Here is a 20,532-nt window from a genome sequence, read left to right as displayed (position 1 = left end):
TTACTGCCTGTCTTTACTGTCTACAAAGGGGTTGTTTGTTTTGAGATTACCACTCTCCAATTCAGAAAATAGCCAGGGTTGTTTAAAAAAAAAAAAAAAAGTAAACCCAGGCTGAGGAGTACTCAGTGGTGAGTACTTGCTTAGCATGTTTAGGGTCCTGGATTTCATACCCAGCAGTGCAAAACAAACAACCAAAACCATGCTCGCCTGCTTTAATAGCTTCCTGTGTGCCACATTTAGCTTCTGAATGCCCAGTTGAGACCTTCAGGTCTTTCAGATTTGCTCTTTATCTGTTTGTCCTATCTGAATCTTTTGTTTTCCTCTAGCTCTTAGACAACAATAGTCATCTTCTTAAGGTCCTTCACAGAAGCTACTCTAGCTGTCAGAATTGCTTTCCCACCTCCCAAAACTCCCATGCTTTAAGTTACAGGAATTTGTATGCTTGCTCCATGTCAGCTTCTCCATAAATGCTGACAATTATGGCACTCTCTGTTCTGCCCATTCCATCCTTGAACTTTTGAGTGATCCTCCTTTGTCAGCCTCTTAAGTAGACAGGACTTGAGGCATGGATTACTGAGCCTGCCGTACAGTTGACACTAAAGGAAATATTTTAGGGTATTTATTCATTCATTTTTGAGATAGGGTTTCACCGAGTTGCCCAGGCTGGCTTTGGATTCTGAGATCATCTTGCCTTAGCTTCATAAGTACCTGTATTAGAGTTGTATCACCATGCCTGAATGAAAAACTTAAGAGTGAGAAAAGAAATATGTGAGTGTCTGGATAGGATTGGTAATTAAATACAATTTTTTAAATTCATGTTGATTTTTTCCTCTTGGTGAGCAGGTAGTACATAGCAATTTTATTTGCTTTCTTTTTTTCTTTCTTGCTTTCTTTTCTGAAATAAGTGTCACTCCCAAAGTTGGAAGGGGTCTTTCTTAATTAAAACAACAATGAGGTACAGAATTTACAAATGGATATCTACAGGGAGAGTTTGGCACTTAAACAAGCTGGGAAGTCAAACTTGGAGTCCCATGGCATGGCTCAGCAGCAAGCCCAATAACCATGAGTTCCGACACGGTAGAGGAGACTGCCAATGCCCACAAGTTGTGCTCTGTTAAGATATATTATAAAATGTCACATACAACGGATTTGATATGAAAGAGATTTATTAGATGAATGGAGAGAAAGAGAGAGATGGTGCCCCCCAGGAGAGAAACTGAGGCAGAGAGAGTGCAAGAAAGAGAGCTGGAGGGAGTAGCCGATGGGTTATATCTGAAGCGCTTGGCCCATATGATGACATAGGACGCAGGTAGTGATATAGGACGTTGTCAGGACCCTAAAGGCCCCTAAGGGCAGGCAGGCCGGTTGAGTTGCCTGCACAATATAATACTGACTTCCACATATAAGCCGCCACACATTCATGCCATAGGCGTGTACATACATACAAGTGTAATGTAAAAAATTAAACAAGAAAATAAAAGATAAACTTGGACACATTTTAAAAAGAAACAAAAAAGAAAATTGTGTTGGTAAAGTGTGTTGGAGAATTTGGAATCCTTTTGCACTATTGATGAGAATGAGAAGTGATGCAGGTGCTTTGGAAAAGTGGTGTTCCTCAAGTTAAAATAGAATTAGACCTTGGATAGAAAAGTTGTGTCTTGTGGCAAAGAATATTGGACTAGATCCAGAATATCTGAGACTTAATATTCTTAAGAACGACACTTGGTCTCTGTTCCTGTCTCTATAAAATGAAGTGATTTAAAGTAAAAGATTTTTATTCTTTTCAGTTATAAAATCCTAAAATGTTCTTTAATCAACATTTTTCATGAAGAGGAAATGGAGAAGTAGCTTGGTGGTTAAGAGAACTGGCTGTTCCTCCAGAGAACCCAGGTTCAGTTCCCTTACCCACATGGTAGCCTACCACCATCCATAACTCCAGTTCCAAGGGGTCAGACACCCAATTCTGACCTGAGAGTAGTATACCGACAAACACACAGGCAAAACAGCCATACACATACAATAATCATTTTTTATTAAAAATATTTTTCATTGAAAAATAGTGAATAGAAAAAGCCACTCTGATGAGGTCCCTAGGACATGTGAAAGTCCCTTCTGAGTAATTTCAAAGGGTTTTTCCGAAGAGACAACAGCTTTGCAGAGGTACCCATGAAACGCTCTGTTATATGTGTAGCAGTTTTTCCGTTTTCTCCATCTAGAGAATTGAGGGTTGAGATGGCCCGTGAGAGGAGAGCAACTTCCAGAGATACCTTATAAAAGCACTCCCTTAATCAGTGTGGCTTTAACAGTTTCGTAGATGGGTCTCCTCAACCTCTGACCCACAACTTGCTAATGGCATGTTTTTTGTTTTCTGTTTTTGCTTCATTCTCTTTCCTTTTACATGCATGCCTTTATTGATTTTATTATATGTGTTGATTCACTTAAAACAAAAGCAGGACCTACAGAAGAACATCGCTGCTTCCCAGCTCTGAATGTGTTAAAATAGACAATAAAAAAATATTTTTTGTAAGAAAGCCACAAATTCAGATTTACTTTCTAAGTTAGGAGGAAAGCATTCTTTAATGTCTTGATGTTTTACCTCTGTTTTTCTTTATAGAGGACTGTTTATTGATGGGGTCTTGTGTAGCCCTTTTATCCCGGAGCTCTCTCTAGGGGACCAGACTGACATCGCCCTTGCAGTGGTCCTCCTGCCTCCACCTTATGAGTACTGGGATAATGCCGTCATGCCTGACTTTTTAACTTTTCTTTTTTTTTTTTTTTTTTTTCATTTATTTATTTATTTTTTAAAAAAATATGCTCTTATAAATAAATTATTCAGCTGGTCTATAATGAAGATTTGATTAATTGAATGTAATTTAAAGTACATAAATTACTTTACACCACTATTGTGTAAAAACAGTTTGAATTCAAAGTTTGAGTTATACGATTTGATTCATCTTTAATGAAAGTTAATGTAAGTGGTAATATATAACAAACATTATGGACTGATGAAGAAAACCAAACCCTGCAAATGTGTACCAATGTCACCCATACCGTGATGGGTGATATATTGCCCAAGGATGACTTTTTAACTTTTTGTATAAGTGTGTGGTTATTTTGATTTTTTCTTTGTTTTAGGTTTATTTATGTATATTTATATTTACCATGTATGAGCCTAGTGTTGGCAGAAGTTAAGAGATGGCATTTTATCCTTTGAAGTTGCAGTTAGGGATGGTTGTGAGATAATGCAGGTGCTGGGAATCAAACCTGAATTCTCTGCCAGTGCTCTAAACCAGCAAGTCATCTCTATTCCCAGGGTTTGTTTGTTTTTTTGTGTTTTGAAGCAGTCCCATAATTTTGCCCAGGCTAGCCTTGAACTCAAAGACAATCTTCCTGTCTCAGCCTTCCTAGTACTGAGATTATAGGCTTGAACTGGTGTGCCCAGCCTAACATTTTTTTTCTTTTTTAAAAAGTAGAATGTTTTTCTCATCTAAGATTGCACCAGAGCATCAGAGGAATGAGATTCTTCCTCAGTCTTGGGTCTACTGACTTCCTTAGTTTGATTAAATCTGATTTCATTTTCTAGTGTAGTAGTTTTTCCCAGTTTCATTTCCCATGTGTTGTGTTTTCTTCAGTCATTTATAACAACTCCTCAACTTTTGTTTGCTAAAGTTATTTTTACAAAACTGTTTGTTTTTCAGTTTTTCTCTTCACCCAGTTATCAAACAAATAATCAAGACTTTTATTAATAATAAGGTTCACAACACAGTAACTGAGCAGTTATTACTCTATTCTTCACCATATAAGTGATTTGGTTTCCTCCCAGTGTACATCTCAGAGATGCTTGCATTTTGTAGTTTTTCTTGCTCAGCTCTTCTGATGTCTCCAGGACCTCTCTGGCCCTCAGTCCCCTAAATTGAGCCTTGTTCTCTCCCTTGCTCAGCAGTTCAGTTATTTATTTAAAGTTCAGACTTTATTTAAAGTAAGCTGCTTTATTGGCATACCAGTGGACAATTGGGGAGTGATGTTAGCACAACATTGAGACAGGAGATTGGCAGAACAAGGACTACAACCAAATATGTGTGCGTGGTGTGTACAGAAATCAGCATTTTAATTACATAACAACCTTATGCCTACATTTGTTTCCCCTGTTACAAACATGAAAAATTTAAAGAAAAATAAACATATTTGTAAGAAGTAATTGGTCACTTTAATCTATTCATCCTACTTTGTTTAGCATTGTTGTCCTCAGTCCCTGCCATTGCTTTCATGTCTGCTTTCTGGTTTCTCCCAACAGCAGTCAGCATAGTATATGAGGTTCCAAGTAGTGTTAAATGTCTACTCTGTGGGTGGTTCAGTGGTATCTACTGTGGGAAAAACTCCCATAGTACCCCTTCACTAAGATAATTCAATGAGGAAAAAGTTGTTTTCAAACCATGGTTTAATTTCTCAAAAAATAGTATTTATAGGTAGGGATATTAAAGTTCTAGTTAGCGCATACTGTATTAGTGATGAGCATTGGATCCAAGTTTCCTCTTTCTTAAGTGAAAGGATACATTGCACTTGAGTAAGTAAAGAGCTTATCAGTTCAGGAGGCTGTTTTCACATAGGTAAGTTGTTAAAGCAGTATAGGAAATAGTTCTATATATCATGTTTTGAAATGATCCATATTCAAAAACTTAGTCTGCCATTACTACTTTATTCACCATATTGATTGGGCTAAATAACTTGTGCCCACCAAGTATTTTTAGGTGGTGGTGCTTATTTGGGCTGAAACCGCAATTAAAACAAAGTACACTTGACTTCATGAAATTGGGGTTCTTGGCTTAGCCCTCCATTTTTCGCTTCTGACATTCTTCCACAGATCTTGCACATAACACCTTTTAAAAACTAGTGTATTGTAAAAGCAATAGGCTTCATTCATTTTCACAATGTATACATGTGCTTTGATTTGCTTTTATCCTTTCTTCTCCCTCTCTTTGCTCTTTTACAATGGTTATATACCCTTTTGAATTTCATGTCTCCTTTCTTCTGTCCTGAATTCCACATATGAGAAAAAATACACATGTGATATTTGTCATGGTGAGATTGGCTTATTTCATGTAGCATAATCTCCAGTTCTACTCATTTTCCTACAAACAACATGGTTTCCTTTCTCTTTGAGTCAAGCTCCATTGTTTATGTATACCATATTGGCTTTATAAATTCACCTGTTGATACGGAAACTGATTCTTTGACTTGACATTTGGTAAAAGTGCGGCAGTAAACATAGGTATTTAATAAGCAGATTTTGGTTCTTCCGGGTACATACTCATAAATAAAATATAGCTAGATCATGTAATAGATGTGTGTTAAATTTTTTTTTTTTTTTGTGGAACCTCCATACTGCTTTTTATAGTGACAGGTTTTTATTTTCTTTTTTATGTGCATTAGTGTTTTGCCCGCATGTGTATGTGTGCCAGGGTGCCAGATGTTCTGGAACTGGAGTTACAGACAGTTGTGAACTGCCTTGTGGATGCTTGGAATTGAACCTGGGTCCTCTGAAAGAATAGCCAGTGCTCTTAACTGCTGAACTATCTCTCTAGCCCTGTCTATAGTAATAGTTACATCCACAGTAACAGTTACATAACATTCTCATCAACAATGCCTTAAGTGTTCCATTTTCCATACATTCTAGTCAACATTTGCTGTTCTGGCCTTCTTGTTGATAGCCATTATGCCTGGAGTGAGATGGGAGCCCAGCGTAAGTTTGATCTTTACCTTTCCCTGATAGTTAAGGATGTGTAATGTTGTTGTTGTTGTTATTGTTGTTATTATTATTATTTTTTTGTCTATGTGTATTCGAGATAGCGTCTTTTTATGTGTTGCCCACATTGTCTTGAACTGAGATCAACTAATCTTCCTGCTTCCTTGGCCTCCTCAGTGCTAGGATTACTGTGTTGTAGCACCACTCTTGGCTTCATATGCCTTCTTTTATGTCTGTCTGGAATGTCTTCATCTAAATCATTCTGTCAAGATTTTGGTTTATTTGTTATCATAAGTATTTACCTTTTAGACCAGGCATGCCTTTAATCATAGCACTTGGTAAGAAGAAGCAGGTGAAGTTCTTACGATTTCCTGGCCTGGTTCCACAGGCCAACCAAGATTACATAGTGAGATACTGCCTCAAAAACAAAAAACAAAACAAAAAATTATTTTCTGTTGTCAAATTATTTTCTGTTTGTGTTTCTGTTTAAAGATGTTACTGTGTTCTAGAGCTGGAAATTCTGCCTCAACTGTGTATGACAGCAATCCTATGTATGTGTGTGCATGTTAATTTATTAAATAGATAAATCTGAGTCATATGTTTAGCATGGTATACAGTACCCAATATTTGCTAAATGTTAGGTCTTCTTGCTATTTTACAAACTATGTTTCTGTCATAAGAAATATGACAGAATAAGCTTTTTAAAAACTTTTTATTACAGTGGGAATACATCTTAGAATACATAATGGAATACATTTTTAGTGGACCGTGATAAAGGCTGCATTATTCGGAAAAATTGTACGCTTAAAATTAACCAACTTTACATCAATTAAATTTAGAAAAGTATGTAAAAACCACACATGTACGCCTCCCCACCCAAAACATTAACATATTGTACCGTTATTTCAAACTTTTTAGAAAGGATTCATTCCACCAAGTATAGTGACACACACCTGTAAGTAATATCAGTAATCTGGACTCAAGGCGAAGAAGGCCTGTAGATTGAAGGCCAGCCTAGGCTACTTAATGCTATCTTAAAAACAAAAACAATGCCCAGCCACAATTAATGAAAGCTTATTAACCACATATTGCTAAGCACTAAAAATACAAAGATGGACTAGATACCCTGTATGTTCATACCCTTAAGAAGTTAGTGCTCAGCCTAGCAAGATAGTATGCTCGATGGAACATATCATTTGCCGTCAAGCCTAAGGACTTTAGTTGGATCCCTGAGACCCATATAATAGGAAGAACCAACCCCTACCAGGAGTCCTCTAACCTTGTAGGATATGGTTTTTGTCTGTCTGTCCCTCCTTCCTTCCTTTCTTCCTTCCTCAAACTTGCTCTATAGACCACCTTGGACTCAAATTCAAGAGATCAGCCTGCTTCTTCCTCCTAAGTGCTGAGGTTAAAGATGTGGGCTGCCACTGCCTGGATTTAATATTTAATTTTTTTTAATTTTCGTTTGCTTTAATATTACTTAAGTTAGTCTTTCTAAGGTATGACTGACAGGCTTAATGAAATAAAATCAGTGTTATAAGCCTTTCCTCTAATGAGAATAAGTTATAATTAAATTTTTCATTTTGCCCAAGAAAAAATTAAATACCAAAATTCTTACAATATGTTATACCATAAATTAATTTCAGAGAACTGTGTATTGGTTAAAAAGTGACTGGAAATTATTAAGTAGCTATTAATTGGAAAGTATTAGCTCCTGTATTCCATTAAGAACAGGGGACATCTTTAAACTCTAGCAGAGTAATATAACGTGGTAAATATATTTCAAATTTTAAAAAAAAGTGCATACCTTTGAGAAAAAAAATAGCATTCTGGATTCTCTAAGAGTCAAGTGGTTGGACTTTTTGTAATTGTTTTCTTTTGCTTCAATTTAAGATTCTGTAACTATGACAAACTTAAAAATTAAGGCTTGTTTTAAAATTCTGCACTAAAGTTTACCTGCAACCTCCCCACATTGTATTTCCTCTCTCCCCCATTTATATTCCTTATCCTTTGCAAAGCTCTATGGCTTATAAATAAGCCTTTGGCCAGTTTGGCAGCTTTGTTGGAATTCTAATTGACAACACTGCTTAGTTCAATGTGAATTTTGTGAATTCACAATCATTACTACGTGTAATATGCAAAGCCTGATTTCTAAGATATAAGGCAACTTAGAGATCTAAGAAGACTTATATACTCCTTCACAGAACCTCAGACATAAAAGTCCTTGATTTGAGATCTGTTTACTTTTGGTTTACACTGTCATAGCTGTACTTTTTCAAAGAGTTTCTGTAGGTAGGAAACAATAGCTCTAGTCATGTTATTACATTGTTTAATTGGGTCAATTAATTTTTCAAAATGGGGTTTCTCTGTGTAACTTTGCTGTCTTGGAACTTGCTCTGTAGATCAGGCTGGCCTTGAACTAACAAAGACCTGCCTCTGTGTCCTAAGTGCTGGGGCTTTTTCTCTTTTGGGGGGAAGGACTGGGCAGGTCAGGATTTCATTATACAGCCCAGGCCAGCCTTGAGTTTGAGATCTTTCTGGGTTTTGGTTTTAGTTCTAAATTATTACCTCGACATTAATAAATAGAACCTATTTCAGTGGAGGAGGGACTTATTAAGTTTCATTACGCTCCATTTTCTCTAAAGTGCAATGCTTCCTAATGAGCCCTTCCTAGGGAGTCAGTGCCTGTGTCCCTCAGAAGTCTGTCGTATTAACCTTTTTGAACAATCCTTTAGGAAACACATCTCAGAGGTGCATGTGACATAGAGTATAGCCTTTGTTACACAGTGGTTTTGTGTTGCAATAAGCCAGGCTCCTTGGGCAAATCACTGTCTCACCCAAAATGCAGAGGGCCAGAATAGAGTTCTTTATAGTTCCAAAATTTTACATATATTTAAAATAAGACCAGGCTGTAGAGAAGGCTCAGCAGTTAAGAGCACTGTCTGCTCTTCCAGAGGTCACAAGTTCAATTCCCAGCAACAACATGGTGGCTCACAGCCATCTATAATGAGGTCTGGTGCCCTCTTCTGGCCTGCAGGTAGAACGCTGTATATGCAATAAATAAAAATTAAAATAAATAAATAAGACCAAAGCCCAAACCTGGAATTCATTTATATTTCATCATATATATATATATTAGCTAAATGATAAAGTTTATAATATGTCAAATAATTTTGAGCATGAAGCAGTTTGTAGTATTTAGTTTATCATTTGAGATATGTCAATATTACAACTTTGGATTTTTAGAGAATTTTGGATTTCAGATTTTTATATTACTGAAACTCAGCCTATAGTGCTTTTACTTTAATATGAGCCCTAGACTCTCAAATTAGTTTGAATTCTACATTTGGGAAATGATGTAGCTTCCTGCTAAAGGGTTTTGTATGATACTGGTTTCTAATCCTCTGTTTTGGGACTAGTTTAATACAAGCTTCAGTTTTTGTATTTGTATGAATATATAAAAAGAATAATGATTTCTTTTCAGGATGTAATGTTTAAATGAGATCTTAAAACTCTCAGTAATTCATAGCTTATTATTCATTTTGCAATACTTCAGTCAGTATAGCTGGGCAAGGTGGTGCTCACCTTTAATCCCAGCACTCAGGGAGGCAGAGGCGGGCAGGTTGATATGAAATTGAAGCCAGCCTGGTCTACAACGTAAGTCCAGGAGAGCCAAAGCTACACAGAGAATCCCTTTTTCGAAAAACCAAAATAAAATACAAATGAATTAAGTTAGTATTATTAAAGTCCTCGTCTGTACCAAAAACCGGAAGAGCACAGAATAAAGTAATGTAATCAAAAATCGGGGCAAAGTTTTCTGCACAAATAAAATTAAGACAATTTAGAAGAAATAGTGCTTATCTTGTTATCTCCTATAGAGAAAGGATTTAATATTGTGGGGGTCACCAATAAGCAAATAAAATTGTACAGTAGTTTACAATATGATACAGGTCATGGAGAAAAGTTAGCATGATGAAGGATGGTAGGTGGATGGGGAGTTGAGGACTTGAATAAAGAACACTGAATGCTTTATGGTGGGAGAAGGACATTCTGACCTGAGGACATGGCAGTTGATGATAAGACACTGGAAGTGTCTAAGTAATGTATTTATTTAAGCCTTACTGTAAATACAAGGAGTAGCCCGAGTGGGGTCTGGTGACACAGCCCTGTAAATCTCAACTACTAAGACTAAGGTGAGAGGATGACAATTTCAAAGCCTACCAGAGTGAGTGAGGTCTTCATGGGCAACATGGTAAGACCCTGTCTTAAAAGAGTAAATTAGGACTGGAGATAAAGCTCAAATTGTCCCCGTGTTTGAGGGTGGTGCCTGGAGCCTTTAATCCCAGCATTCAAGGCAGTGAGTAGCAAGCAGATATTTGTGAGTTCTAGGCCAGCTTAGTCAACATAGTGAGTTTCAGGCCAACTAAGACTACATACATAGTGAGATCCTGTTGTAAAAATCTACCCACCAAAAAATAGGAGAGGGAAAAAAAATCCCTCTATCCTATCATTTTTGTAGATGGGGAACATGAAGTATATAGTTAGTCTAAAAACAACTCTGATTCATTTCCTTGGAAAATGCTATATAACAGTATTGCTCTCTCTCTCTCTCTCTCTCTCTCTCTCTCTCTCTCTGTGTGTGTGTGTGTGTTCAAAAATGGTGTATCAGAAGATAATAATTTGATTTTTACCATGCTCCCAAAGGAGTCCATACAGGGATTCAAAAATTAAAATAACAGTGTTATCAAGGTGTTCTGCTAAGAGCAGGCCAGGGAAGAAAGAAGATGGACAAGCACGACAAAGGGCTGGAAGACATGGTGCAGTGCTAAAGCTCACTGGCTTGCTCTAATGAAGGACGTAGGCTCCTCCATCCCTAGCAGCTGCGTTACAGCTTTAGCTCCAGTCAGTTCCAAGGAATCTGATACCATCACTCTACCTCCCCCCCGGGCACCTACACATGCGGTGCATCTATGTACTCAGGTGTGAGTGCGGTGCACGCGTGCACTAAGGTGTGCATGCACACACATGCACAGAAAAGTCAGTATTTTAAAAAGAAAAGTCAGATGCATATAAGGAGGCATTTGCAATGATCTCAGAGAGAAAATGATAAATTGGCCAGAAGAGTTGCAGGGGAGATAAGTGAAAGGTATAAGATTTTTGGGTAAGTGAATATATAATATAAAAACATGGCTTTAGGTATCTGTGCAAATGGAAGGGTAGATCAGCCATTTGCTGAGAAGGTGTTGAAGTATGTGTGCGAAAAATCAAAAAATGCAGTTTTGGGTGAAAATTTGAGAAAGTTTAATGTTTAGAAAGTTTTTCTCTGGATGATAGTATGTGGGTAATTTTTTTTTTTTAATTTTTGCAGACTATGAGAAGGCAACGAAATGAAGTTGTAGTTGAATTAAGGAAGGTAAGTATGACTACTATTGATATTTTGAGAAATAGTTCCGATAACAGATTATATAGAAGATATTAATAATTATATCTTATAAAAACATAATCTGTTGTATAATGAAATTGTATTATTGAATATAGTTTAGCTTTTTCAATATCAAGTGCTCAGCATTACTTTTCTTTCAAACAAGTTTTGTTGTTGCTTAAATCTGGAAAGCTATTGAAATTGGCAAAATACAATTTTCCCACTTTCCAATAATAGATATGAACACGTTATTTTTTTTTTAAGTTTAATGATTTGTATAAAGTCCAAGTCATAGAGGTACTCTTAAACTAAGTACTGCTATTAATAGGTTATAGTTCTGTCTTTTGACTTGTTACATACTAGTTTCATCAGCTTTTAAAATATTTAAGTAGACTAGAATTGAGAATAATTTCAAGTAAAGTTTAAATGGTCCTTGGTTTTTGTTGGCTTTTGCCTAATTTTGACCTGATCAACTTTTGCTTTGACTTTGCTTTTAGGCGATAGATGCTTCCAAGTGATGTGTAAAATGGTTTAGTACTTTTGAATAAATATATTTGATTCTGCCTTAAACTGTACACTATCCATCTTAGTAAAACTCTTAATTTTTTTTTTTTTGTTTGTTTTTGTTTTTATGGTAGTTCACAGCTCATTGGAAATGAATAGTGTTGTGGTTTGGGATTCAAATTAGTGTTAAGTTGGTGCTTATTTCACAGTTTATTTATTTTTGCATTTGTTTTTGCTTTTAAAAGGCACTTCATTAAGTTTGTAGGCACGGGGTTGCTTAACTTTTATATGAAAATAGTTAACTGCAGTTTGGGGGGTTTGGGTTTTTGTTTTTGGGTTGTTTTGTTTTGGTGGGGGGGGTTGTTGTTGTTATCTGAAATTCTTGACTTTTTTCTTAAAGAATAAAAGAGATGAACATCTTTTAAAGAGAAGGAATGTACCACATGAAGATATCTGTGAAGACTCTGACATAGATGGTGATTATAGAGTGGTAAGTTTTTTTATTCTGGTAATCTAAAACTTCTAGTGGAAGATTTTCTGTAAGCAGAGTAATTAAAGATTACCTTTTAACTTGGTTTTTTCTTTAACTTCTTACCAGCAAAATACCTCTCTAGAAGCTATTGTTCAAGTAAGTTGGGTTTTATTTACCTCTCTATACTTTCTGAACTAAGCAACTAATTACTGTGTATCCATGCCATAAATTGTTTTACTTTTTTTTATAGAACGCTTCAAGTGATAACCAAGGAATTCAGTTAAGTGCAGTTCAAGCTGCTAGGTGAGTTAAATGATCAAATTCAAGTTCTTCAGACTCCTGTTTAAGGTAGTAGCTAAGTCCTCTAACAGTGCCTATAATTAGTCCAACAGTAAATTGAGTTTTAAGCATACTGTGTCATGTATAAGAAATATATATTACAGTATATTGCTACATATATATATATATACACACACACTATCAGGTTTTTGTTGGTGGTGATGGTTAGGTGGTTTGTTTGTTTGTTTGTTTGTTTGTTTTGTAGGCCAGAAATGCCAAGTTATTTTGCACGTTTCAGTCATCAAAACTGTATTGTCATATTTTTAGGGAAAGGCCAGAAAAATGTAGTGAGGTGCTGAGGAGAAACCTGCAAAAATGCTTGTATGAGAACCCAAGTTAAGTCCCAGAACTAACTCATGTAAAAGCTGGACATGTAGTGCTGGCCTGTAATCCTAGCCCTGGAAGTAGAAAACAGGCCTCTCCTTGGGGCTCCCTTGACCAGTCAGCATAGCCAGTGGGAAACCCTGTTTCAAAAAACAAGGTGGTGGCTCCTGAGGAATAGATTCTAAGGTTGATCTCTCGCTTTCACATATATGTGTATGCACACATACATGAACACACACTGTATTTGCTGTTGGGAGAGATCTTTGAATTAACTAGTATATTGAGGAAAACATGTTTGTACTATAATACAGCATATTGGTTGCTTTGTGTATTTGTGCATGCAGTAGGATTATTCATGCAGAAATATCATTTAAACAAGGGACTGGTTATACTTGATAAGATTTCAAAGTGTAAAAAGTTTTCATAGAGCCACGTAGTATCTTACCAGATTTGTGAATCTTTTGTATTTTATTACATGTCCTACTTACGTGTGTTTACCTTAACTAAGACAAATAGGGAAATTATAGTTTCATTATTGTATCCCATAGGCTAAAGAATGTCTTAGAAAGAGATTGCTATAAGAGAAATCATATTTTGAAACATTAAATTTGTTTGTAGGAAGGATGATTAAGATGCTGATTATGGTCAAAGAATAAACTGTGGGCTCCTGGGAAATTCTGAGATAACCTCAGGGATGTGTAAGAGTAAACTGATCTCAGGATAATGTTAGGACTTACTATTTGCATCTTTTGCACTGTGTTAACAGTGTTACTGCAAAAGGAACTATGGGTAAGACTATTGGAGCCTTAACACAAATTAAGATCCTAGCACCAAAGTGATTTTATATTTTATTTCGTAGATATTATACCTTTTATTATCAAATGAGGAAAGTAGGGTCTGGAAAAATGGCTCAAGGGTTAACATTTGCTGTTTTTACAGAAGACCTAGGTTCAATTCCTAGTACCCTTATGGCAACTCACAACTATCCATAACTACAGTTTTAGAGGACCTGAGATCATCTTCCGACTTCCTTGAGCACAAGGCATTCATATGATGCAAAGACACATATGAAGCAGAAAACTCATACATAAAATATATATACATAAAAAAATGTATGTATACATACATAAAAAATTTAAGGAGTTATTTTTTTAAAGCCCCTGATGTCAGCTGCACATGGTAGCACATACCTGTAATCCTAGCACTTAGGGAGGCAGGGGCAGGTGGATTTCTGTGAGTTCAAGGCCAGCCTGGTCTACAAAGTGAGTCCAGGACAACCAAAGCTACACAGAGAAACCCTGTCTCAAAAAAAAAGCCCCTAATTTGTGAAATTGGCTTCAGTAATGCACTAAAACATTTTTATCTATTAAATCTTTGCACTTAATTTTCTGTATCCTTTATTGAAAAAGACTTAAGTCAGATTTTTTCATCTCTTATTTATAGTTGTACTAAGTACTGTATTATTAACAAGGCTGTGAAAATACTATGCAATATTATTAAAACCAATAGAATATTTTTACTCTATAGGAACATTTCTTGTATCCATACAGTGTATTTTGATCATATTACTTATCACTTCCTCTGATTTCCCCTGACTACTTCAACATATCCCCTTTCTAAACTTCATGTCCTCCCTTTAAAAGAAAAAAGTTTCTTTAAATAACCTACTGAGTCCAGTTAGTGCGTTCTGTCCCATATGCTCAGTGTGGGGCCATTCACTGGGGCTTGGGTACCCGACAGTGGCCTCCCCACCAAAGAAAAACAACTGTCTCTCAGTCGTAGTTCATCAGCTGCTGCCAGCTCCTCAGCCAGGAGTGAGGCCTGTGAGCGCCTACCACGTTAATGCTGGAAAGCTTGATCTTGTGGAGGTGACCATAGCAGTTGTGAGCATGGCAGCGCCACGTCCTCGTCAGACACCATTTCACAGTACAGTTCTCCCTCCTCCATTTCTTACTTTCCTTACCTGCTTCTGTGACATGCCCTGATCCTTGAAAGCGAGCGTGTTTGATATGGGTGTCCCATTTTGAGTTTAATACTCAACAGTCACTTATTCCCAATACTTTAGAGCAATTTTAGGTGTCTGTAGGAACCATTACCAAAAAATAAAAATAAAACAACTTCTGACCAAGCACAAATCTATGGGTATAAACATAATTAGAAGGCAGTTTGGCAACATGATGATTTAGCCAAACTCCAATTGTAGTTTTCCCCATAAAGCCTATCACCTCCCTAACCATGAGATTTTGACCAGATTTACAGGACCTGGTATAAATTCCCTTCTGTGGAACAGGACTCAAATCCAATTAGAAAGCAGATATATTAGATGGCAAGCCGTCCCTAGTGAGGAAAGTACGATACATAGATGAATCCTGTGGTACCAGGCTTTAGTTGAGTAAAGGGCAGCTACCTTTTGGAACAATTGAAAAGCAAGACAAGGAGTTTTATATTCATAAGGTAGTAAATAAACAATTGTCCCTGCGTTTATATAGGGTGATGCTCTGATTAGACCTTGTTAAGCCTTATCTTTATATAATTGTACAGCAAGTTCCAGTAGGGTGAAGATTTGTGTTAGGACACTCAGTACAGTTCAGCCTGCTGTCTCTCACATAGGAAAATAGGCACCAAGCTTTTGTTTTGATCTTATGAGTTCCGTGAAAACAGACTTATCTTGCTTTCCTCAGTGTCTTTAGTATCTCTGAATATTTTCTAAATATTTCCTTGTATTGCTGTTATTTATCCCTTAAGTTGCTCAGATAAAAGTATTGGGTTTTTACTATATTTAATAGTATAAAGAGTGGGATGAGTTGATCATTGTGATTACTTTAAACATACCAAGCTTTGGATTCATGTCCTTTGTATGACCTAGTATGTATTATTTTGGATATTTTTAAAATCTATTAATTACTTTTTTAGCAAAGTAAATGTTATATTGAAGTTTGTCCTTCTCTTTTTCTGAGCTTAAAATTAACACTAAACATTGCACATATAAAAACCTTTAGCTGTGCAAAGCACAGGGGTACACACCATGCCTCCAGCACTCAGGAGGCAGAAGTAGTGAGTTTGATGCTAGCGAGGGATACATAGTGAGAAACTGTCTTAAAAATATGTGAGAGTACATGTGCACACATACAACAGTTTCTTTTTAATTACCGTTCAGAACTGTGGTGAGGGATAGTGGTGTACTAATAAAAATGGCAAAATGCCACATTTTTCTAATTATTGGCCCTGTTTGTAAATTTATTAATCAGTCTTTTTATGACTAGAGAAATATTACATTACAGAAAGTTTAAGAGGTAACTTTCAAAGTCTATGCTTATACCATCTCTTCATATTTGTAACAAGATCCATATCCAGAGTGAATTTGAATTTAATTATAGTAATATATATCATCAAGTTTACACAAGGTATCTTTCCTACAGGAAGCTTTTGTCCAGTGATCGAAATCCACCAATTGATGACTTAATAAAATCTGGAATACTGCCTATTTTAGTTCATTGTCTTGAAAGAGATGACAAGTAAGTATATAATTATTTTAAATTATAATCTTTTCTTTGGAAGTAGTAGATATTCTAGTTTAATCTTTAAAGGGAAAAGACTCAAAAGGCAGGAGGGTCAGAAGTTCAAAGTGATCCTTGGCTGTACAAAATGAGTTCAGGGACAATCTGGATACTAGAGACCCTGTCTCAGAAACAAACCAAGCATGATTGATATATGCATGTAATCTGAGAACTTCAGTTCAAGGCCAGCCTGGGCTTTGTAAAGAGAGATTTTCTTTTAAAAAGAAAGAAAAAGATTATGGGATAGAATTGAAAATTAAAATCAAGGTAAAAAACAAAAACAAAATTGAAAATGATTTTTAACTTGTGACCTTTTAAAACTGGCATAATAAATACTTGAAAACTGAAGAATAATAGGAAAGTAAATGTCTTAGTAAAGATGTCGTCTGCTTTCATAATGCAATGATTGGGCTGTTTTTAAGACTAGATAGATAAATAATACAATTGAACAACATTTCAAATACTAGAAGGAAGGAATGGTTGGTAGACATTTAGATGATATAAAACGTGTGGTTTAAAATCACTTGTTCTTTGCTAGTCCTTCTTTACAGTTTGAAGCTGCATGGGCTTTGACAAACATTGCATCTGGGACATCTGAACAGACGCAAGCAGTGGTTCAGTCCAGTAAGTTGTTAATTAACAAAATTGTGATTTTCCCCCCATTGGTAATGTTGGTCAGGCATGGTAATACATGCTTTTAATCCCAGCATTTGGAGTATCATGAGTTTGAGGCCTGCCTGGGCTAGAATAGTGAGAAGTCGTTTCATAAATAAATAAATCCATAAAGTAACTATATTATAGAATAACCTCTACGTATAGGACATAGAGTTGTCAAAACAGCTGCCTATAGTATGTTACATTATTCATCTTGTTCTGTTGACTGATAAGGCCATTCAGCAAAGTTCTTTTGATACCTTTCCGTATGATTTGAAAGAGGAGGTCAGATATATTATTCAACTCCTAAGCATTTTACATCTTGATATGTGTGATGTTATTTAGAAATTATCTTAAACCCTACTAAAGCCAGTTTTGTTTTGTGTGTAGAGTTAATGGGTTAGTAGCTATTACAGTTTTGTCATGCTGTCATATTCTATTAACTCTTTTACTTGTTTTATATAAATCTTAATGAGTAGAAAGAGGCTGAGCTGTTTACTTTTGTTGTTACTTTGTTTTATTTTGTTAAAGCCAAGGTCTCATTGTAGCCCAGGCTGGGCTCAAACTCACTATACAGGTAGGCTAGCCTTAAACTTCTAATCTTCCTGCTTCCATCCTCCATGTAAGTGCTAGGCTTACAGGTGTTGCCTGCCATTCCCAGCTAGAAAAAGGCTTTGGATTTGTTTCTCGTGGCTATCTTGGTTAGTATCCAAAACTGTAGATAAAGGAGTTGTTTTTATTATACATGGTCGATCTACATGTATATAAATTATGTAGTGCTCTTAGAGCACTGTCTGAAGGCAGGAAGAAGAGTCCAGGGGTGCAATGTTATCTGCTTAGATCGGTGGAGATCTTTTGTTTGCTGTCCACTTAAGCAGCAGAATTGCTTTCTGATTGAGAAGATTTCAGTGTGCCCTCAGAATCACTGGCCTACTGGCTCATAGAGTGCTGATTTAAATTTCCCTATCCAAAAGTTATTTAAGCAAGGCACGATGGCTAATCAGGGAAAGTACTTGTTGCCAAGCTTTATGACCTGACTTTACTCCCTGGCACCCACGTGGTGGAAGGCGAGAACTGGCTTTTGCAACTTGTCCTCTGACTGCTACACACCACACAAACTCACATGATCACACATTCTTTTTCTCTCTAAATAAATGTAACAAAAAACATTTTTTTGAAAAACAAATTGCCTAAAATGTCAGGCTTTTTCACTGAGTTTGAAGATAGCACTTACTCTATAAGGAATTATTCTTTAAATTGGGATTCAGTCTGAGCTGGGGCCATAGTGGTAGAGTATAAGGACAACTTGTAGACTGTCCTGAGTTCAGTCTCTGATGTGAAACAAGCAATTGTATTTGAGTTTAAGTTTAATTGGAATGAAATACGGAATTTAAATTGGAATTGTTTATATGTTACTTTGATGCTAGTTTTCCTGTCAATTATTTCAGTAACAAAATTCATTTAACAAATGATGTTTTAGTTCTGATAAGTTTGTATTGTGTTTTGTTGGGATCTTAGTAAAAAAAAAAAAAATTGAAGGGCCTTATATTGACTTCATCTGTAATTGCTATGTATTTTCCTTCTTCAGATGCTGTGCCACTTTTCCTGAGGCTTCTGCATTCACCCCATCAGAATGTCTGTGAGCAGGCAGTGTGGGCATTGGGAAATATCATAGGTTTGTATGATACTTGGAATGCTAATCCAATAAATCATATACTAGCAAATAAAAATGACTACTAGTAATTGAAAAATAATTTCTTGCCATTTCCAGTTTTTGTGAAATTGAGAGAAATTTTGCCTGACTGTATAAGTGTAAAGGAACAGTAAGCAGAAGGAGCATGTTTGCGTAGTTACCGTTATATCTTTTTGTTGGTACTCAACTCTTAATTATTTAAAGGGTTATAAAATACATGAATTACTTAGATTTTGTTTTATGTTGGTGCCCACTTTATTAACTTTCTTCATCTAAGAATAATAATAGGCAAAAGTTTAAACAGTTTAAAAAGTGTAAATAGTTCTCTCTTTTTCTGTTTTTGTTTTGTTTTGTTTGAGACATGGTTTCTCTGTGTGGCCTTGGCTGTCCTGGACTTAGTTTGTAGACCAGGCTAGCCTCAAACTCACGGAGATCCACCTGCCTCTACCTCCCTGAATGCTGGGATTACAGACATGCAACACTATGCCCAGCAAACTTGAGAAGTTTAAAAAGGTTTTATAAAGGGATTAAAATTTAGTAATATATAAATTATAATCTTATTATTGTGAATTAACAGGAAGTATCTAATAGCCTAATTGTTGGACATTACAATCATTACCTTTCCACTTGTAAATAACTGTAGGAAAAGTAATTGCCTCAATCTCAGTATGTTAAGTGTTTGTTTTTAACGAGAGCCATTTTTTGTTTGTTTATGGTGATCTGTCTGGCCTTAAACTTAGGATCCTCCTACTTTATTTTTTATTTATTTATTTATTTATTTTGGATCCTCCTACTTTAGCTAGAGAATGCTCACCCCCCAGTTTCTGGTATTGCAAGACTATACCATCATGTCTGTTTACTGGAGGCTGTATTAACCCAAACTTAAAAATTCAAATAATAATCCTTGCACTCAGGAGGCTGAGGCAGGAGAATTGCTGTGAGTTCAAGGCTAGCCTAGAATACATAGCAAGACCCTTTGTAAAAAACAAAAAGAAAAAAATCAGAGACCAGTCAGGCAGTGGTGGTGTGCCTTTAATTCCAGCACTTAGGAGGAGGAGGCAGGTGGATTTCTGAGTTCAAGGCCAGCCTGGTTTACAGAGCAAGTTCCAAGAGCCAGTTCTACACAGAGAGACCCTCAAAAAAAGAAACAGAAAAGATCAGAGAACTAGTAATGGAAAAATAATTGTGACATCTGGCTTGGAAATCCCTTTTTAGAGGTTTCGTTTATTTGATAAAGGAGGATTCTTGAATTTTTTTTATATATAATGACATTTCACTTACTTTGTATGTATGTGGATGTGTGCATGTTAGCATGTGTACTGCAACATGTGAAGATAAAGAACAAGCTGAGAGCATGAGGTCTTTATTTCTTGTTTATTTTGGGAATTCTGCTCAGGTTGTTAGGCTTGGTGGCAGTGCGTTTACTCCCCAGCCATCTCAGCAGCCCTAAACATTTTTCACATATTCTGTACTGTTCTTGCATGGAGGGTTTTGTTTGTTTGTTTTGAGACAGTTATCTTGCTATGTTTCCCAGGCTGACCTTGAACACACTGTGTAGCACAGGTTGCATTGAACTCAGCGATTTTCCTGCCTCAGTCTCTTGAATTCTGAGGTTACAGGCATGTGCCCACACAATTGGCTGTATGTAAGTATTTAGTATTGTTCTGATATCTCTTTATTGCCCCTTTCTAGGTTCAATCTGAAAAATGTTATGATTGGGGTGTTTGTGGGCATCGTGCTCTGTAAACTTGCTGGTATAGGGTTCACTGCTTTAAAAAATGATGTTGTATATCTGCGTGCCTCCCTCCTTGGCTTATACCAAGC

General features: G+C 36.2%; 1 protein-coding gene across 1 annotated transcript in view; it reads left to right on the top strand.

The window, feature by feature from the left end:
* Kpna4 (karyopherin subunit alpha 4) overlaps nucleotides 1-20,532 on the top strand; it is a 62,714-nt gene that overhangs the window by 13,030 nt on the left and 29,152 nt on the right. The window contains exons 2-8 of the mRNA XM_060378420.1: nucleotides 11,112-11,156; nucleotides 12,070-12,159; nucleotides 12,268-12,297; nucleotides 12,392-12,444; nucleotides 16,224-16,319; nucleotides 16,900-16,985; nucleotides 18,604-18,690. Of these exons, the coding sequence (XP_060234403.1) occupies nucleotides 11,112-11,156; nucleotides 12,070-12,159; nucleotides 12,268-12,297; nucleotides 12,392-12,444; nucleotides 16,224-16,319; nucleotides 16,900-16,985; nucleotides 18,604-18,690 (487 nt within the window). The remainder of the gene's footprint in view (nucleotides 1-11,111; nucleotides 11,157-12,069; nucleotides 12,160-12,267; nucleotides 12,298-12,391; nucleotides 12,445-16,223; nucleotides 16,320-16,899; nucleotides 16,986-18,603; nucleotides 18,691-20,532) is intronic.

Source organism: Meriones unguiculatus, chromosome 2 (genome assembly GCF_030254825.1).
Source record: "Meriones unguiculatus strain TT.TT164.6M chromosome 2, Bangor_MerUng_6.1, whole genome shotgun sequence".
In the NCBI taxonomy this organism is placed as follows: Eukaryota; Metazoa; Chordata; class Mammalia; order Rodentia; family Muridae; genus Meriones; species Meriones unguiculatus.
The sequence above is the reverse complement of the archived record's forward strand: the minus strand, read 5'-3'. Positions and strand labels throughout refer to the sequence as shown.